The 24534-nt window shown below is 44.2% G+C and overlaps 1 protein-coding gene across 3 annotated transcripts; it reads right to left on the bottom strand.

Annotated features, from left to right (window-relative positions):
• Positions 1–788: 788 nt before the first annotated feature.
• Positions 789–24534, bottom strand: cyth1a (cytohesin 1a). 3 transcript variants are annotated; one of them, XM_068750446.1, is made up of 14 exons: positions 24453–24534; positions 13277–13288; positions 10418–10500; positions 8598–8662; positions 7756–7822; positions 7557–7675; positions 6402–6482; positions 6138–6250; positions 5181–5329; positions 4949–5060; positions 1995–2071; positions 1831–1899; positions 1396–1550; positions 789–892 (listed from the first exon to the last, which is right to left on the bottom strand). In XM_068750446.1, the coding sequence occupies exons 1-14, from the start codon at positions 24532–24534 to the stop codon at positions 814–816; spliced, it is 1263 nt and encodes a 420-aa protein (XP_068606547.1). In that variant the 3' UTR covers positions 789–813. The 3 variants fall into 3 exon arrangements, with proteins under 3 accessions (XP_068606547.1, XP_068606546.1, XP_068606548.1); XM_068750445.1 differs by lacking the exon at positions 13277–13288; XM_068750447.1 differs by lacking the exons at positions 13277–13288; positions 24453–24534 and adding an exon at positions 17932–18053.

Here is a 24534-nt window from a genome sequence, read left to right as displayed (position 1 = left end):
CTGGAATGAACAGTGACATCCAGTTTGGACAAGCTGATCCTTTGAGGTGCAGAACGTCCCCCATCCTGCAGCTTGACAATCCCAATGAGCAAAAACCCGGTTTAGTCTGGGACACTGATGAAACATGGCTGTTGTGTCGTCAACAGGAACATTGTAACAATCTCCTGAGTGGCAAGTTAATTTTTTTATACACACACATACATTTTTTCCTTTTCTATAAAAACCCGCTAACAGCAGGACAGTCCCTCGGCCCAGCGTCATCGCTCCTGCTGACGAAAGCCAACAAAACTAAATGTAGGAATCCGTAAAGGCTGTAAAAATAGACACGTTTAACCATAACATAATAAAGCACGTCAGGAAAGTCTTTACTTCAGAATATTTTCTGGTTGGGGTGCAACAGTCAGACCTGCTGAGTTTAAATGATGCATCCTGCGGTGGGCTCCATGAGGACATGCATGTATTTTGATTTTTTTAAAGCGTCTTTAGAGGGAATTCTACCGTTGAATGGAGAGATTCCGGTTCAGCCTCACGGAAAGAGAAGCACATACACGGCTGAGAAAGAGACATCCAGACAGGAGATTAGAGGAGGACCTGACTTATCTGCAATTCCCAGCATGCTTCCTGTTTTTCTGGCCTGCAAAGTAGCAAAGCCACAGCTAGTATACATGCCAGAGAAAAGCCCTGGAGAGGTCCGAGGCAGACTTCAACCATGGCTTCTGCACCGGGCCAGACAGGGCAGGCAGATCCCCCCCCCCCCCCCCCCCCCCCGACCCCCTGCTCCATCAAGTGCAACATCAGGACCGCCGAGCCACTCTAGTGCCTCTTCATGGATGACACCTTCTTCTTCCGGGCTGCCAGCATCTCGTAAAAAGGGTCCCTGCTAATGGCGGCTCTGTGGAAACACCAGATGGGAAAATGGGAGTGAGCGAGAAGGATAATAATAAATGTGCAATGGAGCGCTGTGTGCATGAAAGTAGGCCAAAGTCTACCCCTTTTCATTTCTGTAACATCTCTATGTAAATGTGTCAGCACTTTTATTTTTGCCTTCTGTAACCACAAACGTGCCCAATCACCAGATGACTTCATTACTGAGCACGACTGGGAACAAAGATCCTGCTCGACAACCGTGTTCAGATGAAGAAGCGGCGTGGAGGGAGCGAAAAGAAGTAACAGTCAAATGTCAATGGAGTCATGACACATTTTTAGACTCGCACCGAGTCTACCGCAATCTCTGATCCATCGCAGCTGCCAATTTGCTAAGAAATCCGAACAGCTGGGACTCCAGAAGTCACCCAAGAAGCAACACTTTGTAAACTCGCAGTCTGTACGGTATCCGTTAGACATCGTGTGACGCTCGTCATCATCCACGTCAAAAGCAAGAAAGGAAACATTTACTTAATACTGTTCATCCATTCGTCTTTCTCCTCAGCAGTGGGGGCGGAGATGCGGTAGAAGGTGTGGTTGCCCTCCACAACGCGGCCGTCAGCCTCGGTCTTGCACGCTTTTATCACCTGGTCTTTGTTGTCCGGGATGAAAAGCTCAAAGGAGTTCTGCAGAGAAATAAAGCAAATGTGATGACTCCACTATAGCCAAAAAAAAAAAGGTTAATTCTGCTTGTGTTATATAAAACACTGAGGATGAGACTACGGGTGAAAATGGTCAATATTAATATAGATACAACTGACTGCAAAACAGCATTACTATTAAAATTCCTTGAATTACTTAAGTGAGAAGATTCATCTGAAATAATCCCAGTTGTCAGATTTTTTAAATATTGCCTCCAGTTTTGCTGTAATCCCAGAATGAACCAGCAGAGGGAGCTAAACTTACAGGCTTCTTATCCTCAACCTCTTTAATACTTAGGTTCTCCAGTGGGATGATTCCTCTCGGCTCCTTGTCCTAGACAGAAAAGAAAACAAGAGCGCTGCAGACAACGAACTAAAGGAGGAGTAGAGCAAGAGAAACTTAACTGTGAGAAACTAAATTGTACTCACAGTGGTGTACTCAAAGTAGTAGAGACAGTTGTCCGTGAGGATGAACCACCTCCTCTTCCAGGTCTTAACTCGCCCCCCTGTGGAATAAACAGCCGCTCTTAGACAAGTACGGCAAGACGGAAAGCAAGCGGAAAGAGCACCAAAGCACCGGGTCGAGCAGCAGACAGACAGACGGCTGTACGAGCACACAGACAGGTGACGGCTCCAGAGGACATCCCACCATTCACCCAGATCCACCATCGAATCGTAATTGTCTGCTCTTATTTATTTTAAAATCTAAATACAAAGTTTCACTTTCATTTATCAGAATGAAGTGAAAGCTTTCGTCTCCTTTAACGCATTTGTGAATGAATAAACTCCTGCTTTGTGTGGTTTCCACTCAACAGGACTGTTGTAAACGTAGACCACAATGCAACAGGGCTGACGACGGAAACTTTTGAGTGGCACAGGATTAACTTCCGTTCCATGCCCAGCGGGGGCTCTCTGGTTAAATCTGTACTTGTTGACCGGTTGCTGATCTTTGACCCCGTTTGTCACCTCTACTTCCTGCGAGGGGAAACCTGATGGCAGGCTCTCGCCCTGAGACGATGGGATGCCTGGCTCCATGCTGGGCCTGACCAGGCATCTCAGACTGGGATTCCTCGTCTAGCACCGGCCCGTCCCACCACCAATGTTAGAAAGAAGCCCCACCATCACGCCCATCTAGGCTTTGAAGGTACTTCTGTATCGATATATGGAACACACTTGCATGGTCATATAACGGCATTAGAGCTGTATATGATCTCCCATCATATCGCAGACACACGATAGGTCAAACACCTCGGTCTATGTTGGCTATCATCTATAGCTTTGTTCGACAGATCGAGAGCAGAGCGCCACATTACGACAGCAGACAAACACAGAACACAGACGCGATGGCAGAGTTACACAGCTGACGGCCTGCGGTCTGATTGGGCTGGGGGGGGTTGTGATTGGTTCATGTCACTTCCCGTCAGGCCAAGAAAGAGATTGCCTCCTCCTTGTGCAAGAATGTTGGCTGGAGTGGAGCCGAGCGGAGGGAGGTACCCGTGCAGCACGGGACGACGGGAGGCCGGGTGGGCAGAGGTTACGTGGGAGCAGGGTTCCTTACAAATCATGTGCCGTTGCAGGAAGCTTCATGAATCCTCCGATTCATCACATGGAAATTAGCAACTGGACGTTTATCACATACAATCAACAGATTATTGCACCAGAACATTTCGGATTGAATCCGCTTCAGTTGCAACAATACACAAGTTGAACTCCTGAGCATGTGCACTGTTGGTTTATATAAATCATGCATGGCACCGGCCCACTCCTCTGCCCACACTCGTCTCCCACAGTCAGGCCCAGTCCGGTCCAGCTCCACCGCCGCAGCCACACCGTTACCCTTCAGATACGCGTACAGTAGACAATGGTAAGAGCAGAGCCACATTGTTGAAAAGGTGCAGTATTCCCTTTCTATACAGCCACAGAGCTATGATAATGATAATAAATGAAAATAAACGAGCCAATAAGCACATCGGAACTTTGGAGAGGCACAAACAAAAGTCCTTTTTTTGGTGGTCATTGTATAGAATGAAGGTATAATGCAGCTTCCAAGAACAAAAAAAAAGGACCCGAGTGACCACCACAGCATATAGAGAGAGAAGTTCACAGTGATCAGTAGCCGGGTCACAAAGCAGTCGGAATCAACCCAATGACCATCGGTCAACCGCCAACAGTGAACGACAGAATGCAGACAAACTACCGGCGCAATGAGAGACTGAACAGACAAACATCTGAATGGAAAGAAATCTCCCCCCCCCAAATAAAACTACCCTGCGTGAACGTATACAAAAAATGAGAAAGAACAAAAGCATGGCCGACCACCAAAAGCACCTGAGAGCGGAGAGATGAGCTAGCATTTGGGAAGAGCAGGTGTACATACCTCCTGAGGAAAGACAACAGCCAAAATCATGGGAACAAACAAACAAAAAAAAGAAGAAAACAAAAAAAAATCAAATTAAATAAGGAATCATTGCACCATAGTCGTGTTAATCGGTTTCCAGGGGAGGTTTGATGCACTGCTTTACAGCTCAAAAGGTTCAAATTCTATCAAATAATTAAAAAAAATACTATTATATTTCACACATCCGTTATTACATCCACCCACAAGGGGGCGCTCAACTGTAAAGCACTGCATAAAAATCCCCTCCAGCTGGGTCCATTTCCTTCTTCCCAGTAATATTTGGAGGAACAGAAATTCTTCACTCCTTTCGTGTGCTTGGTTGTAAAGATTCACAGCAATTCAGCTTTTGTATTCGCGTTTTTTTTTTTTTTTGGGACAATATTTTTGTGAATCTGTACAACAGAGAAATCCCAGAAAACACAGGATAAAGAATTCAGGCTCCAGGGTTGTGTCTTTCTGCCTGTACACCGATTATGAACCCGTCACAAAACACTGGTAAAAAATCCGATCGGAAAAAGAAGAAGAAAAAAGGAAGGAAACACCAGGATACACCCTTTATACTAAAAAAAACATATTTTATGCTGGCCATTTTTTTTATAAACGTCAAATCTCCAAGTGGATCAAAGCATACATTTAACATGTAAATGTGCAAAAAGTAGATTTACACGTTATAAAAATGAATATTAGTGTCACAGTGTGAATATGAACAGCCTTCAATAATTTAAAGGCTTCCAAGGATGGTTAGTCCGATCTCAAAGCCACATTCATAATGCATTAAGGCGGGAAGAGAAGTCCTTTGATGTTTCGGGTCAAGTGTGAACACACCTATCTGCACGTGCTCACAGAACACACACACACACCTCTGGGGAGGTTGTTGGTTAGCACTTTGTAGATTGGGATTCTTTGAAAAACCAACACAACATAACATTATTATGACAATTCCTGTCGCAGTAAGAGTGTGCGTTTGCTTTTCAGAGTCACTCACCCAGTTTCAGCAGCCAGCCCTCTCTGTCGGGGTTAAAGAACGTGTGTGTGAGGTCATTGCCGTCATCCTCGGGGATTTTGAAGGGCTCATTCTTGATGCTCTCGTACAAATTCTACAATAAAAGGAATTAAGTAAACAGATTTGAAACAAGGACAGGGAAGGAGAATCACAGAAGAATCACTCGGGAGGGAAATAAGAGGAGCCACAGGTGTGTTTTTAGAACCATCCTGACCCTGAGGAGGTCTTCGGGTAAATCGCCGCCATCATTGATTCCTCTGTTCATCGAGATGAATCGCTCGACTGTAGGCTTGTCCTTTACATTCGGGTTGTGGAGGCTCGTGTTAAGCATGATGATGGCGAATGACAGGATGTAACAGGTGTCTGCAACACAGCATCATCATAAAAGAGGGGTGAACTTCATGAAATGGCAAAAGCTGGCAGTGCTGTTAATCACACAGCCGCCTGTCAGGAATCAATGTGGCAGTTAAACGCGAACGTGAAGCAGCCGAGCTGAAAGGACGGCACTTAGAGAAGCGCAGAACAAACCGAGAGGGGCGAAAGGTGGCGTGCGGACAGCAAAGTGTGCTTGTGTGTTTCTGGACGCACTCACTGATGTGTGTGTGTGTTTGCTAAAAGACAATGTGGACAGCGCACAGCTGACAAAGCAGCACTTTATCCGGCCTGCTGAGAACTCCTATGCATTATTCACATCCATGTTAGAGGCAATGGGCTTCGTCCATTACTGCCCAAAAGGCCCGACTGTGGTCCATCACGCCGTTCCCTTCGGCAGACCTCGTGTCTGCTCAATAAAGTGGAGAGCAGTTCCACTGACATGCAAGTAGATCTCGGTAATATGGAAAAGGAAGGTAATAGTTTATATCATTATAAATGAATAAACATCGATGTTAAAATATGTTGCTGACAAATGGCAACAATTTGAACTCGAGTCAAGAACTACGAAAAGTAATCAATAAAAATAAACTAAATGCAGTAACAAGTCTGAACTAAACAAGACTTGTTTTGTAATATTTATTGCAGCAGGTAAGTTAGTTAGTTGCAATAATGACCTGGACCTAAGTTGGATGTTTTTGGTGGTGGTAGGAAGCCGGAGAACCCGGGGAGAGCCCACCCAGACACGGGGAGAACATGCACTCTCCACCGCGCTGCCGCATGGCACGATGGTGCTCACCTGTGGACTGGAAAACGCCAGGGTTGCATTTACAGTAGCGCTGAGCGAACGCTTCCATCATCCGGTCGATCTTCTGAGCTTCTCCTGGTAAACGGAAGCTCCACAGGAACTGTCTGTTGGGGGGGGGACACGCCTCACAAATCAGCAACAGACGCCGCCGTGAAGCGGTGCAATTTGCACGATAGCTTTGAGACAAAAACAAACAAACAACGACCTGTATCGCAGCTATGAGGATCAGGTGATGACCACATGATGCCGTCTTACCTGAGGGCCTGGACCAGGTTGAGGTCTGTGAACTCATGAAGCTCCACAAAGGCATGGAGGACTTCGATATTGAAATCATCCCTGTAGGAAACAAAACATGGCAGAATTCTTACCGGTAAGCCTTTTAGAATAGTCTGCACAGCCATGACGAAAAGAATGTGTAGAAATGTTAGGGCTGCAACTCAAAAACATTTGTGTTTGGTTCCTGTCAGGCCAAGAAAGAGACGGCCTCCTCCTTAGTGGAGCTGAGTGGAGGGATGGATGATTATTGATTAGGATTATTGATCTACTAATTAGTTGGTGCCCTGGACCAAAACTCTATATTCAATTACCTTTAACAAAAGGCCAGGGAATACAAGGCATTTTGAGAGAGCGTTTACTTGACATTCTCCAGCACCATCAGAACAGTGAGAGGAACAAAAACACATGGACGGATGCAGCGGAGCCAAAAACAGCAGACCCGACCAACAGTGAGGACTCGGGCTGGGCTGTGATCTTGGTCTGATGGGTGAATGATCCATCCTGTGGGATCATGGGAAGGCTCTAGACAGCTCTCACAGGGCTGAGTCATATCCAGTCACCACTGAGCCCCCCCCCCCCCCCCCCCTTCCAGAGCCATAAGCAGGAGCTGCAAGAGCTGCAGGAGCACCGACAGTCAAAGACGGCTGGTAATCCAATGGGGAGCATTCCTGGGCGCCACGTCCTTATTCTACCTCCGGGCCACGCCCTGACTGAACACTGTATAGCCTTTAGTCTCTGCCTGGCATACCATACTACATGCATACAGTACATCCCATAGTATATCGTGTACTATGTGATGACTAACAAAGACAGCCAGAAGATGGTGTGAAAGAAGGTTTAAAACTGTGCCGTCGTGCACTCATTGATCACACGACTCATCAGCGAGTAACAAAACCAAAGACAGACGGACAGATGGAGCGACAGACACCGTCTTGAATGACTGACATAAATGTGGGACCAAAGAAATGTGTGTGGGAAAGGAGAGGTGTGTGTCTGACCAAGAGGAAACTCAAGCTATGGAAAGTATACATTTGCTATCGGACGCTTGGTTCAACAGAATGGATGAGAGACTTGGAGTACAATATGGACGCGGTGAGATAGCAGAGAAAACACCGAGTCAATCCTCCTCCCGACCTTTCTCCAAGATAATCTCCAATAGCCGTTTTGTTGAGGCCCTCGCCCTTGTAGAGGAATTGGGAAATGTCGTCGCTGGTATTCTTCAGCAAGTCATTCTCGATCAGGAACTGGATCCCCTAAAACAGAAGACAAGGCCCCATCTTAAATCCTGCAAATACAAGCGTGAGACAAGTCCCAGCAGTTCCAGTCACATTACCTTTTTGGGATCCATGTTGAATTTCTTTCGGCCCATGGCCACCTGTTTGTTTCTTTGCATGTTTTTCCTGGAACATCAGATTGAGGGCTGTTAGTTTTATCCTAATGTGAGCATGTCACTGTCGAAGGAAAAATTAAATGAAATCTGCATTTTATAGAATCACAGACAAGTCAGTAAATCAAAAATAAATGCATGTTTTAGACACCAGAATGAAATGAATTAATTGAAGGCTGAAATTATTAAAATAACTTGTATTAATTTCTAAAGCATCCCTTCCATTATTTTGTAGAACTTGGAATCTCTTCATCACCCAGCAATTCTCAGGCCTCAGGGGTCAAAGTGCACTCCCAGTGCCCGCCGTTGCTATGGTTACGCCTGATCAACTCACACCAGCATTCCTTTGGTTTTGTTTCATCGTGGACTTGGCTCAATAAAAGGATAACAGGAAACTTTAATGGCTGTTAAATCCAGGAGAAAGTGCTCCATGATTATTTGGTAGCTGATTGGCCTCCCTATCCAGTCGAGTAGATCAAATGCAGCACTCCCTGCCTCGGGACCATCCAGTCTGCTTTTGCCGAAACACCCACTGCATTATTCAATGAGGTGGTTCATATGGGGGGGGGGGGGGGGTTACCTGATGAAACATTTAAACTACCTTAAAAAGCAAAGCCAATTAGCGGCATGCATTTGTGTGACGGCATGACCTGTCTCGGACGTCCAACGTGAATAATTGAGAGCTTCATTTGCCAAGTTGATAGATGGCAAACATCAAGTCAATTCAGGCAAGGCAGAGTGGAAAACGTGTGCGAGCAGATGAGCAGGGCCGGGACGAATGTTCTTACCTCTCCTCAGTGGAGCCCAGGTTCTCGATCTCACTTGTTACTTCTGCTATCTCATCCTTCAACCGCTGAAGAGAAGACAAACGAATAAGGATTAAAATGTCAAATGCATGATGTGAGAAAATAATTAATCTGTCCCCATCCTGGTGGAATAGTGTGACCTGCGCAACCAAATCCAATCTAGGCAATTTGGGTCAGAGGAAAGCGATGCCCCTGCTGAATGAAAAAATTAGAGCATTAAAATATGTTTGTCCAAAAAATGAGCAGAAAATACTCAAAAACTCAAGCTATTAGCTCTTCAGGCGCTGCTCAACCAATTCTCCTCAGTTCATTCAATCTAAAAACATAATTCTCAATATCTCATATTAGCTCTTCTAGACAATCCTCTTATTGTTTTTTTATCGCTTAATAGCTTTAGAAGTAGATTTAGTCGATCAATCCAGACATGCCTCACGAGTGATGCCAGCTTACATACAGCTAGTCAACGTAACTAGTGAGGGCTGTGATCATTGAACCTCTTCCCTTTTATCCAGCTGCAGTGACAACGGCTCATTTAGTATTAATATTAGTGAAATACCAAATCAATACAGGCCAAACCGCGAAGGGAACACCCGTGTTTTTCAAGGCATTCACAAACACATTCTTCAGATGCTTTGTTGCCAAAAACAAAGACACCAGTAGAGAGAGGATCGTGTGGGAGTCCAAGAGGAGGAGAGGAGTCAGTGCAGACAGGAGTTGAGGAGGATGGGTGGGTCGAGCGGAGGCCAGAGAGGGAGGGGGGAAGGTCAGCAATGGCGGTCTCTTAAAAGAAAGGGTGTTGGACCCAGCCTCCATTTTTATTACCCACAGGAATATTTGGAGGCCAACGCTCCTCCAGGACATGAGACTGTCACGTCTGTCATTAGCTTATGGAGGTAGTTACAGAAGGACAGATCTGATCATCAAACCGGAACATTCGCTGCGCTCCAGGCTCTGGGTCAAGGCAACAATCCAGACTATTATTATAAGCCACGAACAGAAATCAAACAAACCACTTCAGTGAAATTCAGTTGAGCTGCTTTGAATCCTGGCTCTCTTTAGAAAGCAGTTAATGCGGGCTATTGAACCGGTTATACGAGGATTCTCCTTAAAAGAGCGTTTCTACTTCATGTCTTTTCTTTTGTCTATTCAGGTGTTATTTTCAAAGCTAACATTTTAACAGAAATTACCAAAATAAATAACTTGAAACCATAGATCGAGGATTCTGTTGACACATCTAACCTTTAGCAGAATTGGCTTTCTCAGGAAGAAACAACGAGACAGGAAATATTTCAGATTCCACACGGGGTGATACGTTTTAAGTACTCCTGGGAAAAGAGAAATATGTACAACTGGATTAAAGCTAAACGTTTAAGCAAAAAGCAAAGCTGCTCCAGCTTTAGCTGAAGTCAAAGGGAGGGAAACAAATACTAAAATCCTTCTCCCCCCTGAAGCCTCGAACCGTCAAGCCTGCTCATGTTGGGGGAAGGATCATTTCATATTATCAAGAGGAGCTGGCTGTGGTATCAAGTTTAACACAATCCAACAAACATTTACTTCAGAGATAGCCTTTTCCAGTCAGTGTGACAATTGTAAAATGTCTTGCAACTAAAGTATTTGTTTGCAGAGGAAATGGAGCTCCTATATTCTGTTTGGTATGATTTCAATATGAAATCCTGAAACAACAATTACATTTTGAACTGATTCACTGAACTTTGTTTTTTTTTTGCAGACAAACATGTTTAAACACTGACTGTCTGTGGGGCTTTTGCACAGCATTTCAACATCCCCATATTTTGCGTTACCTGAATGTCCTCCAGCAGCTCCTGTTTGCGCCGGCGGATATTCTCCAGCTCCTGCTGCTCTTCTGGGGAGAGGTCGTCTGGCACTAAAACGAGAAGAGATAAGAGACACGCTTGAAAAGACTCCCAGAACATGATGGACCGCTATACTGGATATATCTATCCCATAAGGTATGTATCAATGCACAGAAATAACATTCACCTTGCTCAACTGCACCACGGAGGTGCTGTGGAGCAGCGTTCTTAAGCTTAACCTCTCGCAGATAACATCTCACAGACAGACAGATTCAGAGTTAAAATGTATGCAATCTGTACCAAGCATCAAAATCGAATAAAATGTTCCCCTCGTTATGCTCGTTATCAAAATTTGTCAAAAACCTTATGAAGTAACTTCCTTAGAAACACAAACAAAACGGCTTTGATCACACAAGTAATTAAAGATGCGAAACGTGCAGGGCACCCTCAAGCCGGTACGGCCATGGATAGTCAAGTTACAACAACTTCCTGTTTCAGGCAAAACACTGAAAGGTATTGCAGCACCATGCCAGATGAGCCTGAAAATCTGGTTAGCTCTTGCCCTACCCAGGGCCCATCTTTCCAAATGGCGCCGATCAAAATAACTCTTGCAAAGAAAATGATGAACATCCATGCTCCTGCATTTGATGAGCCCATCGCCAAACTTGTTGCGCTCATCTCACATTACAAAGAAGGCCATGCGTTCACAAACATGCGAGCGCGAGAGAGCGAGAAGCAGCTTAAAGCAGGAAGTCCAATAATCACATTTGTGGAGTTCTGTTCGGCAGGGCAGCCACAGGAAGCTGAAGGGCCATGCCACACTGAACAGGACAGTGGGCATGCAGCAATCTGATTGGGCAGAATTTGCATGGAGATAATTCCACAGGTTGAAAGGAAACATGGGTCGTCTAGCGCTCACTCCAGGAGGCGCTGGTGGAAACAGGTAATTCATGGGAATCATGTGGACATGGAGGCATGCAGTCATTCACATGGACTGGAATGCAGCCCCCCCCCCACCACCATATGTCTTGCACATTTCCAGAGCCTGGGAACTTCCTATTTGTTTAAACTACAAACAGTACCTCACCAGCACTGTTCAGACTAAATCTACTACATCACTGTAAAAATATCTGCTGAATGTACATAGTGGAGAGAATCACCCAGAAAAAACACAAGATTATCACCATTAAATGTTTCACATCTGAAACCGGCAAATGTCCTTTGACTTCAGTCTAACTTAAGTACAGCAATAAGTATTTTACTGGAATGAGTAGCCAAACCAGGGTAAAGGAAAGATTTTTGGAAACGTGCAAAGGGAGATCAAATAAGGACAAATTCCACAGGTTTATCTCCTTTACCAAATCCAGGCCAGCATAATCTGATCTTTGTCCCATCACGCCCTGGCCTTCATCGTTATTCGACATAAAAATCAACCAACATGTTCCCTGAGAAAATCCTACAATACGCTCAAGGACACCTTTATTTAAATAAATAAATAAATAAAAATAAATAAATAAATAAGGACACCTCGGTTGCAAGTGTCGGTAAAACTCGCCTCTCTCCAGCCACCAGCACACATTCCTCATTCCGTCTGGGCTGGGACTTGAACCGATGGACTCTCCCGCTTCCCAGAAGAAGGCCCAACCAACTGAGCCACCCCAGCAAAACAAATCACTATTGTGACTGTTGATGTTACTCTTTTTGCGGTTAATAGCATTGGCAGAGCCCCTAGATTGTAGATGGGTGAAGCACATTTTAAAAGAGGGCTGGCTCAGCGGCGTGCATCAGGGAGGTGACATCGAGGGAGCTCCCATTAATAGCTCCGTCTCCCTCAGCACATCCTGATTGCCATCAGAGCAGGAGCGGCAGATGTCTCATTTCCACCCAGATCATTGAAGAACCCTCCTTGGAAAATAAGGAAATTAAAATTCTGAGTGCTCGGTGGAGCTCTGCCTCTCGTCTCAGCAGAGGTGACACAATTTAGGGATTTCCTCTTAGTGCACATAGAAAAAAAAAGATTTGCTAAATCAGCTCCTCTTCTCAGATGCCCATAGTGACACCGCTCGCGGATATCTAGTATTGTCACAAATCTATATTTACAATCCCCACTAAACAGTGAAACAATAGTTTAGTGTGAAAGAGGTCACATGTTTTCTTTCAGTAGAGATGATGCGAAAGTCTTGTAAATTAAATCGGTTTAAATCTTTGCAGTCATCAAGTACAGTGAAGAAAGATCAGACTTTGCCCAAGAACCAAAGTTAAAGCAGACGTAACGATGGAGGTGACGAGTCCAAGACGCTGAGGCCATGAAGAAATCCATGTAAAGCAACGCATTGCATATGGGATAAATTCGATTTTTCAGTCTCCATGAACTGATTGACGAATCGTATTTGACAACTCGGCACTCAAAAGGAAACAAAACTGTCTTCAGATCACAGACTCCACCTTTGAAAGGAATTTCTCCAATTTGTCTGAGACATTGTACCCTGGCTGGAAACTCAGATCTTGACAACAATTTTCTTATTGGAATATGCATAGAAATGCACATCCATTTCATCAACTACATATATTTATACATATACATGATTCCATTGTAAAGTTACTGTCATCCATGGCTGACTTCTTCTGTTGTTTCTTATCCAGATTATTTTTCTGGAATAAAACGTCGACATCCTCAAACACATGATCCATTAAGTCTGACTTTCTTTCTGCTGTCACTTCTTTCCAGCCTAAATGCCCTCCCCCCGTTCCTTTCAGCCATTGTTGGAGCTGTACAGTCTTTGTGAGTTATACGGACAGTCCACTCGCTCAAATATGCCCTCCACCCCCAAAGGTCCCTGCGGGCACTAATCGATGCGGCTCTAGCCTAAACCAATAAGAGTGTCAGCTGTAACAAGAAGCAGTCTACTTCACAATGAGATCTAATGCTCTCAGCGCCAAAGACACCCATACAAAATATTGATTATTTGAGCTGGGGAGGGCAAAAAACACAAACATGTACATCAGCATCTATTAAAATGGCCCCAAGCTTTCAGAGCTTAACTGCTGTTTGCTTCTGGAACAGAAAAACATGATTTAAAAAAAAGGTATATATAACTCATCCACTGATCTTTGATGCAAGACAGAATCTCATTAAGGAAATCCTGAGGGGACTCGCCCACATACATTTTGAAACGGCACATTTACACACACACACTCCTTCAGCTTCTAAAGGAGGACGAAGCCCAGCTCGGCACATGAAGGAATGCCTGCCTTTAATGTGGGCACTAGCCAAAAAAGAACTTTGACCTTCAGATCCATAACTGCCACCACTTGAAATGGACCTGCAGTTATAGGTCAAAAAGACACAAAACACCCAACCTGGTGGTAGGAGGAGGTGGCCGGGAACTATGAGCCCCTGTGTTCACCCAGGGAGACGTGGGACACCAAGCGGCAGGACGACAGAGGCAGTGGGACGACCCACAGCTCTTTCTTTGTGTCCGCAACTGGCCTCTCAGGACATTCCGCAGCCAGGCCCGGCATGAGGACGGCCGACTTCAGCATCCTTGGATTCACTCGTGCCCAGGCTCAACCTTGACCTACCGGTTGCCGCAGTCTTCTGACACGTCGTTTTGTACAACTGTGATACAACGTAGAAATAAATCTCTACAGGCAATGCAACGAAGCTTTTCTTGTTCAGATATCAACTCCCCTTCTCTTACTCGGATGCACTTGACATGACAGCTCCAGCCCTCCATCCTTTTCGTGTTAGTACGTTGGCTACTAGTCACCAGCAGTAACCACATCACAACAAACCAGACTGGGGAATGACAGGACAGCTCAGCTTCACTCAGTCAGTCTTTAATACTGTGGTTTGGAGTGAATACAGTCGATGACAACTGACCGAGCTATGCACAGCTATAAATAAGAAGTAACAAAGACAAGAAATTCACTTAAATACGCACACGATCAGGAACAAGCTGAAGCACCAACCTGTGTGAGAAATCCTCCCAGAGTGCCAGGGCGTTCGTCTTTACAGACAGCTCCTCTGGTTTGTCCTACTTTACCTTACGTCTCTCCACACATATATAAAATAAAAATAATAAAAAAAGAACCGAGTATTCCCCTTTCCTGTCAGCTTCTGTGGCTTAACGCAGGGAAGCTGGACATCCACATGGTGTGAAGGAGCCTGCTCCTCCACTCAGGACATCGCTGAGCTTCTCTTAACTGTGCAGCACAGTTAGCAGCTCCCAGACTGCTCCTGGCACACTAACAGTCCATTTCGGGAAGGAGCCTTACTCACCATCTCACTCCATCCCCTTCTCTTTACTTGTTCTCTCTCTCTCTATTTTTCTGTCCCTTCCATTAACAAGGAGGCTCCACCCAGTGGTCAACCCCATCAATGCCTCCTCCTCCTCTCAAACAGGCTTGGAAATTACAAACATCTTTTTCAGATCACCTTTTCAAGTATTTTAAAATACAGACTTAATTTGTGTCATGTGACGATATTATAGCATACGAGTCATACCCATAATGAACGGACCTGCTACATAAACGTAAAAAGCATTAACGGGCTTTTAGGGTCAAGATGCTTTATCACATGACTCGGCCAGGAACCAACAGAGAAAACATAATGGCTTCCTTCTGATGGTTAGATTATTGAAAAGTCACATGAAGCTAATATTAGAAACTCTCTGCAGTGACTATAGACACCAAGAAAAGTCACACATAGGCAAAGAGTGATGAACATAAGTTCTTAGTCTCGTGGTAAAGTCAGAGATTCCAGCATGAAATGTTCTAATGAGGCAGCACCTGGAGCCTGGTTCTTCACTCTGCTGATAAGTAGACGAGTCACGCTATATCTCTCCCAGCTTAACAATGCAGTCTGTTATGAACACAATCGTGTGTTGGCACATGAGAATATTAATACGGATGATGCATGCCTCAACGCTGCCAAGGCTTCCCAGCATTCCTCTGGAGCCGCCCGTTTTGTCAGCATGAATATACACTTGCCTCATGTCTGCGTGCGCTTATGAGTCAACATGAAGCCCTCTGTTGCGTTGGCCGTGCAGTCCCACCGCGACAGAGCTTCCTGTGACGAGCCCAGGCCTGGACCCGCGTGTGTTAGCAGGGTCATTCTGACATGGAGGCTGGAAAGTGTTGAATTAAATAGCTTCTTTTCTCAAACTTCTCTAAATGTTTGTGGAAATAAAAACTCTCTTCTAATTCGACCAATAGTATTTTTCTATCAGCTAATAAAAAACACACACGCACACACAGATAAAAGATCAAACACTGTCTCCAGACTTCAGTTTTTTTTCCCTGGGGAACAAAGGAATGAATGGCCTAAAATCCATAAATAGGTATGGAGTCAATGGTTGCTACAGCAACCGTTTTGGCACATGACCACTTGATAATAAACTAATGTGTACTTATTACAGGTTACAAAGGTCGTTCCATTTGAAGAATTGTTAGAAGCCTTAAAGCAAGTAGTATTTTTAAGGATTTAGCAAAAATCACATCATCCATCTTTTTGGGGAAGCTTGTCCAAACAACAACAAAGAGCACAAAGGACATGACCTTTTTCTAACAGTTCAGTTCATCTTCTAGCTGTGTTACGGCTGCTGCAAAGGAATGCTGGAACCACAGGATGTGACTGGGTGGGAACGGGATGGAGAGAACATATCGCTCGCTCTGCATGCCTCGGCACACAGCTTCAGTGTAAAGCAAACACACAGATGACTCCACAACATAAACATCCCGCAGCTGCACAAAGACTCGCATGAACCACCACGGAATATCAGATTTCTTCAATAATCGGAATTATTGGAATAATTTATTGCAATTTATCAACACTAATTGTTTTGAAAGGCCAAAGAGGGGGCTTCTCAATGCTTTCCCTCAAAAGCGGATGTGCTATTTCTAGCCAAAATGAATGCTTTTGTTCTGTGATGCTTGTTGGCCTTGATTCTTATCAGGGCTTCGTTACTATCAACATCCTCACACACACAGAGAGCTACGGAAGCTACCAATCTTTCTCCTCTTTGTCTGTCTATTCCTTCCTCTGCTTCTTTTTCGGCAGCAAAGCGAAAAGCTCATACACAAACTCAGTAACGTCACTTTCTGTCAGGCATCATGTGAAACTCTCCACTTCCTGTTTGCGAGCCGTTCTCCGGGGAGGAGAGAAAGTCGCAGCTAAACCCGCCCATCCTGTGGGAAAACATAAAATGGCTTTCTTTAAAGCATTGTTCTATAAATTCTGACACTTGGCATGCATGTTTAGCCGACCTATGCATGCCAGCACTTGTACACTGCTCTGCTTATCTTTGACAACGTTTCTGTGGTGGCAAATCCTCAACTCATTCTCAAAAACATAAAAAAATAGCAATCGTTTGAAATTTATAAAATGGAATACAAAACAAAACAAATCAGGTTTTCTTTTGTGATTAAAATAAATCATTAAATGTCATGGACTGATGAGATTTTTTTTCTGAAAGTGTTTCGTTAAATGTAACTAAACAATCCTGGATCCGGTTGTGGGAACTAAGGTGCTTTCCTGTTAGTGATTTTCTACTTCTTCCTCTGACTGGCGATGATGCCACCTGAAAAATGTCAACAATGTGACCAAACTGTGTGTGTTGCCAAGCTACCAAAACATGACACCGACAACACCCAAACTCTGAAGTCGAGTACACACACATAAAATGCTTCATAACAACAACTATTCAGAACTGCATGGGCTGCAATCAATGCATAAAAAAGGCTAAAATATCATTCTGGGAGGGGGGCGGCGACCAACCCACTAGGCATTAGTGCAGGGCATGTTGCTCTGGACGAGGGTCCATTAGAAAAGCACTAGTGGCACCTCTGATGAACACAAAGAGCATCAATCCTGTAACACAATGCAAGCTGTGTGCCGACCGGCCTCAGATCACTGGGGCCTCAACAGTGCAACAAGTGGCTCTCCCCATCAGCAGAACAAAGAAGACAGTAACGCACAACAGGACAAGTCAGCCAGACGTTTAAGATATTCACGATTAATTGTGACGCAAGTAAAAAAAAAAAAAAAAAAAACCTCTTCCAGGCTTCAAGAGCTAAAAACAGGAAGACATGTTGAGCCACAAAAAAAAAAAAAAGGTTTCTGTGTGACACCAAATAAAGTACACAACCCATAGTAACAAAGCAAAGTAATAACTATACGCTTTATAACCATTTTAAATAACAGCCTGTTCAAAGCCAGGTCGGATAATGAAGGAACGGGTTATAATACATAAAGGTAACATAACTAGACTAACCAGGCGCGTCTGATCTTTGACTAGTCCGTTCAGGCTTCACCTCCTGACACTACAGCGTCAACACATCCTGAGTTAAACCAGACACGGTTGGTTTGCCTTTAGAAACGCGGCATATTAACCCAAACCCATAATTCAGGCTTTGGGGTTAACCTCGACCGTAGATGTGTTCAATTAAAAGGTTTACATGATCTAAGAAAGAATAAAAAGGATCCGGATTATCCCACTCACCGACGCCGTCTTCAGATTTGAGCACCATGCTTGTCTTCTTGGCGGGTCAGAGTTCAACAAGTTTCGGGCGGATACCGAACGACACGACGGCGACCCGGTACCGGTACGAACTGTTATTATTGACCTCCGGAAAGGTTTCTGTTAACGAACGCGCTCCGGTTTCGTTACGTCGACGAGTAAAAGGGTGGCTCCGGATCAGCAGGGAGTGGTTTGGTTCGGTTTGGAGGACTTTAACCAAACTTCAGAAAACAAAACGCGCTTCCGGTCATGGTTTTCAAAATAATATAATAATAAAAAATATCATTTCATAGCGAGGTTAATATGCGTTTTCGGATTTTAGAAACTATGCGTCTAGCTGTTTTACATAAGATACATATTCGATTTGTGCTTTGCATTTTAAAAGAAGGTGGACATTGTGTTAAAATCAGGACCGTACTAATATAAGTAACGTAGTGTGTAATTACGTCCACATGACATTGCATGGACACTTGATCATGGAGTTACATGACTGCGAGTGACATTGATTCATCTTCGCCAATATATTTATTAAGATTTTGATGATGATGATGATGATAATAAGTAGCATTGCATTTAGAAATAAAATAAACTTATTCAAAGTCTAATGCAAATACATTCAGGCAAAATTGTATCTGCAAGATGAGCATGAAATAAAGTCCTCAACAATATAGTCCTCCGACTTTATTTTGAGCCGCATCGGTTTATAGTTTCGGCAGACTCTTATTCTTTAAAGAGTTGCTCCATATCCGGTTTAAGTCTCCAGTCGTGGCGGCGGCGTGGAGACTCGCTTGCCGCCTGCGTAACCAACATGTTTCTTTCTTCTTCTCTCTCTCTCTCTCTCTCTCCAGATCATGTCGATCACCTGTTGAGCATTCACCAATAACCCCCCCCCCCCCCCCCTTATTCCCATGGGTCTAATATCATTACCAAAAAAAACAATCATTAACACTATTAACCTACATGTTATGGCATTTTATATACTTTTCTATTCACTGACAGTTTAAACGGGCCGTGTTTATGTATTATTACTGAACATGCTGGGGCTGAACGGTGTTTCAGTCGAGTCAGGTTCCTGTCTCACAGTGTCTGACACTCGGCCACAGGCAGGAATGGCCTCCTGTGCTGCGTCTCGGTGAGAGGAGTCACTGAACGTAGCACGCTAGAGAGGGCCTTGTGCATGGACTTTAGACAGCATCCTCTTCCGGCGGTTAAAGGGAGCGCCGGCATCATCAACTCCAACAGAAATGCGATGCAGCTCTGGCCTGCAGAGCTTCCAGGTACGAAGACCTGCCCAGCATGCCCTCCACCAGTGTTCACGCTGATCTCCTGAGGGGAAAGTGGGTCACCAGTGTTGTTTTCCTCGTGACAACAACAGGCAGCTCCTTTATATTTCTCACATTCATCTACGGAGGAGAACTGTCCTCCCACCGTGTGACAGCAGTTCTCGCCGCTGATGCTGCTGCCTGTGATCAAAGGTGTGTTGGCTTCTCTTTCTTGCAGCAGGGAGACTTTGCGTAAGGGCAGACAGAGGAACTACTAAATGTTCAGACCTGCTGCTCGAGTCGCACCTGTTCCAGCGTGTTGCTGTGAGACAGGAAGAAAATGCCATGCCTGTTCCCGTCAGCTGATGAACACAGACGGCCGAGAGGAATGCTGCACTCAGCGCATTCAGAGTAACACCCCCCCCTGTTTGCCTTTCCGCTGCTCGAATCCTTTCTGGTGTCATAGTATGACAAACGTGGAAAATGCTGCATGTCAGGATGCATTTCACTCAGTTATGCAATCAAATCAGCAGGAATCAAAAACTGTGAGTCGACGCTTTTCTCATTTAAGTAGTTAAAACAAAAACAACATGACTTTGACCACATTCACAGACAAAAGCGTGCATTGGTTATTTTTATTTTTGTAAATAGCTTTGCATCATTAAAGGCTTATTGGGCCCCGAGTCTGCATATCCACTTCATTCGAGGGGCTCTTCTTCAAGCTGAGACCCATGAATGGATGAGTTGTGCTGTCCGACTCAGCGACTGACAATGGGCCCTGTGTGAAGTGAAGCCCGCTCACAAAGTTTCCATTCTCTAAAGAGTTCATCCAGGCCCTCAAGCACTGCTGTGCTGCAAGTCTGTGCTAAAGGGCCACATCAAATGAAAGCAGAGTGCCAATTTGAGCTTTAAATTAAAAGATCATCAACACGCTGCTCTCTGCAGCGTCACACCGCTGCGAAGCGGAAGGGAGGGGTTCGTTCTTTACATGTTTAAGCATGCAGCTGATTATTCTTTTCATTGAGACGGAGACATTCCTGCTTCATTGATGCAGCTCTGCCGTTTCAAGTCATGAAGTTTGAAACTTTTTTTTTCCAATTTCACGCTTCTCGACAATTACAAAACAATTGATCATTTTATTATCATGTTTATTTGACCTTACTTGTTTAAGTCTAGATGGAAAAATGGATACAGATCCACCACTGTGGAAATCATAAGTGATGATAAAAAGGTGATTTCTTTTCAGTCCCTAATGATACCTCTGATAAACAGTTACTGGTCGTTCAGGGTTTAGTCAAAATGGCATTGATCAGTACAGTGTGTGCTCCCTCCAGTGTTTTTTTTTAAAGTATCAGCTGTGTCATGTATTGCCTATAACTAATTGCACAACTTGCAATACTATTCCAGAAACCACAAGGCTCCGTATTATCATCCAGATTTTAATAACAATGAGTCACGGTTCCCGACGTTTTGATGAAAAGCTGTAATTGTTCTTTGTGAGATAATAATATTTAATCAGACGAAAAGCCATCAGAAGTAATTGCCTGTCAGAAAAAAATGTAATTCACGGGATTTGTGTGCTTGTGTTATGTGTGTGTGTTACTCAGCAGGATGACTCTAAAATAGTTGAACAGATTTCAGCAAAAATGTAGAAATAGCTGGGCTCCGGGAAGGGGAATGAAACTTTTTGTTTCCCCCGTTTGTAAGTTTTAGAGAAGGTGTCCGTTTTTCAAATGCTAAATTAAGCTCTAACCAAATTCCATAAATGAGGCACACGCTATTAAAACAGAAATGATCCAAACAACTGTCTCCATTCAGATGCTTTATATTTTCAGCTTCATGCAAACACATTGTTTGTATAGCTTTAGGGTCACTGCAAGATTAAACGCTTGTTGTTTCCGAATCTTTGACTCTTAACATGCAATTCTTTCTGGAGAAAGAAAAAGAGATGTAAAGAGAAATTGGACATTTATTTTTAGCCACCTGTTTGAACCAAGAAAACACCAGCCATGAAAAACGAGGGATGATTGCTGCATTGCATGACAGAAAGGGGTTCCGTTGCTCCGTGAATGACTCAATGAATACAGAAGCAGTAAGAGGCAATTAGACCTTTCAATCCATCCTATAATTTTCCAGGCAGGGGGAGAGGCTGTGGTGACCCCCACCTACAAATTACTGACATTCACTTCTGCTGCTTTTCTAATATGGATGTGAGGCAAAAAATATGGGTGGCCAATCACTTTGCAACTGCAAACAAAAAGGTTAATTTTAATTTTAAAAAAAAGGTTCTCCTTTTATCCTGAGCAGCAAAAATAATCGGCTTTACGTTCTAATCCAGACAGAATCCGACAGAAATACTTACCGACAGTCGCACGGATGTGCATGGAGAAATAGTGGTGTCAGGAGCTGTGACAGTTTTAGGGAGATACTGAAATGTGAAATGTCGAGTGTGTGAAATAGGACAGTCGCACATATCTGCACCGCACTACACTTCTGCAACTGAGATAATCATGCCGCTATCGCTGTCTTAAACTACAGGCTGACAAAGCACTTGCTCATCCATAATTAATTATGCATAAGTCTTAGGGAATGAGAAAATAAAACCCCTGCTGCTCATCTGAGGGGTTTTTTTTTTGTATGCAGACACAAAAGCTTGATGAAGTCCCTGTGTTTATTTACATTTATATTAAAACGACAGGATGAACACTGCGCTACAACTACCAGGGGTAGCCGCAAAAATACTTTCCACCTCCTGTTTTTATTTCATGTTATTTTATCCGCTCATGGCACCAGAGAGATATTGTGTGGCTTACAGGACCATGTGGATTTTTAGCTGGGTCTGTTTGGATTCCCACGCGCTCCTCTTTGAAAGATATTTTTTGCCTTTCATTTGATATGCAAAATATGTCAAGCTGGGTTTTATCAGCAGAATACAGCGCTGTCTCACTGCAAATAGGTGAGGACGTAAAATCTGTCCAATAAGATGCTGACATCACGATCTTCTTTCATACACGAGTGCAAATGAGCTGACCAATCAATTTAGCCTTTTAATCAGCGTGCTTTCGTCACCTCAGAATCAAAACTCAAAAACGTTACAGACAGATCTTGATGAAACTTTCACGAAATGTTGGGAATGTTACCAGGAATAGATTACATTTTGGTGATGATCCAGAAGAGATCCTGGAGTCTGGATCACTTTGAAATCTTCATTAACATTGCAATAAATGGAGCTTCAAAATTTCGTATCCAGATTGCATATATTATCAGGATTTTTCAAGAAATTGTGGTACACATGCGTTTTGGGCCTACTTTACATTTAATGTTTGAGACAGAGATTTCTAACAAGCGTCATCTTATAGCTGAGACAATTCCCCATCGGAGCATGTCGACGGATTTGTTCTCTCTTTAATACCTGAGGAGACAGATCCAGTTGAAATCTGGGTGAATTTTTACAACAAAACAATTTTATTTTTGCACACTTTCAATGATATCTCTCTTATTACAAAAGAGGTTCTGTTTCTGCTGACCTTCACCAAGACGCTGTGGAATTAGTAGTGGACAAACGGATTTGTTGTATCTTCAAAAGCTACGGATCTATAGATCCAGAAGAATCCACCATTACTGAAAGTGTGCGTTTAGTGACTAACTTCTAAACTACCGGTAATAATGATTGCGCTGCCCCTAGAGGCCAAACCGATCTAGTTCATGCATGAAACCCAACAGCGATACACTGATATTAATGAAACATCCATCCATCCATCCATTTTCAGCCTCTTATCCGGGGTCGGGTCGCGGGGGCAGCAGCCTAAGCAGGGAAGCCCAGACTTCCCTCTCCCCGGCCACTTCTTCCAGCTCCACCGGGGGGGGAACCCGAGGCGTTCCCAGGCCAGCCGAGAGACATAGTCTCTCCAGCGTGTCCTGGGTCTTCCCCCGTGGTCTCCTACCGGTGGGACGTGCCCTGACCTGAACACCTCCCCAGGGAGGCGTCCAGGAGGCATCCCAAATAGATGTCCGAGCCACCTCATCCAAGCTGCTAAAAAAATTCTGACTTGAGGGAAAAGTAAAGTCAACATGGTGTCAACCAGTATTTTAAGATCCTCACTCATGTTTGCACGTCCCCGCCCCCCCGAGTAGCTCATGTCAACAAGCATTTGCTTACATTCTGGGAAGAAATTCAATATTCTCCTCATAAGACCTTGTTGGACAAGCATTAGCTGAGTCACACGTGAATCACGAGCATGACTCGTGGAAGAAAAAAGAAAAACAGAAGCACTAACTCCAGAAGGAGCACCACCCAATCGCTGACGACTGTCAAACTTTATTTCAGTGGAGGGCATTTCCACATTAGATGGAATTCCACAACATAATTGCATGCCGACAGAACAATAGGATTGCACAACATTTCGTTTTATATTATACTGATCACATTAAGTCACATACGAGACAACACATTGTAAACATGTAGCAGTAATGCATGACCTCCACCTCCCCCCGTGATCACCCCCCCCCCCCCCCCCCACACACACACACACACACACAATCACATCGGTTCACGAAGCTGATTCACATGTTGTGAAATGACTGAGACAGTAATCGCTTCCCTTTTGCTACACAATCAGCTCGTCAGCTGATTTACCAGAACCGAAAAACCCAGCGAAGAGCTTCAGTCCTGTCAAAGAGTCTTTCAAACATTCCCAATGGGAATGGGAATGTGCATACAACCCTGTGCAAGGCAGAAGAATTCCAAAGCTTAATCCGCCACGACCCAAATCCACCGCATCGCAATTCAGACCTGGTTACTAATCCCTGTTGTGGAAGGACAATTGTGGGAACACTGTGACAGCTGGTGACATTAAGCCCGTACCTGTTCACCCATCTACTTGTAGAAGGAAAGCACCGTGTGTTCGCTCATTAAGATTTATGTGTGTGTGTTTCTATGTGCATGTGTGTGTATGTACTCAGAGCTTTAACTTGTATTTACCGAGAGCCTCCTTAGCCATGAGACACTGACTTTATTCCTATCTGACTGTCATCATCTGTGGTTGAGCCATGCGTTTTTGGACACACAAACAGACATTCAACAGGTCACACACGCCCCCCCCTGGTCACCAAACATGAGAAGTCATTTGAAAGTATAAAGCTTTAAAATGCCACAGAGAGATCAGTTAATATGTGATCAATCAGAGAAGCCATCGGGGCCACAGTGGCGCATTTTAAAGCTGCCCCCAAATGTGACCTTACCTGGAGGTTCTTCAAGCGGCTTCAGAGCTGGACACAAGAAAGTCTGGAAGCTGGACACGCAAAGTTTATTCACTGTCCCCAT

This window comes from Brachionichthys hirsutus, chromosome 16, assembly GCF_040956055.1.
Source record: "Brachionichthys hirsutus isolate HB-005 chromosome 16, CSIRO-AGI_Bhir_v1, whole genome shotgun sequence".
Classification (NCBI taxonomy): Eukaryota; Metazoa; Chordata; class Actinopteri; order Lophiiformes; family Brachionichthyidae; genus Brachionichthys; species Brachionichthys hirsutus.
Note: the sequence above shows the minus strand (reverse complement) of the source record. Positions and strands in the feature narration are given on the sequence as shown.

Bases quoted from the DNA above. Each gene is read 5' to 3' on its own strand.
- cyth1a (XM_068750446.1), bottom strand. From the start codon at position 24,534: ATGGGGACAGTGAATAAACTTTGCGTGTCCAGCTTCCAGACTTTCTTG. The intron at 8,663-10,417 runs GTAACGCAAAAT...TCTTCTCTTCAG, and splicing joins AGCTGCTGGAGGACATTCAG to CGGTTGAAGGATGAGATAGC. The intron at 6,483-7,556 runs GTCGGGAGGAGG...TGTTTCCTACAG, and splicing joins GGAGATTATCTTGGAGAAAG to GGATGATTTCAATATCGAAG.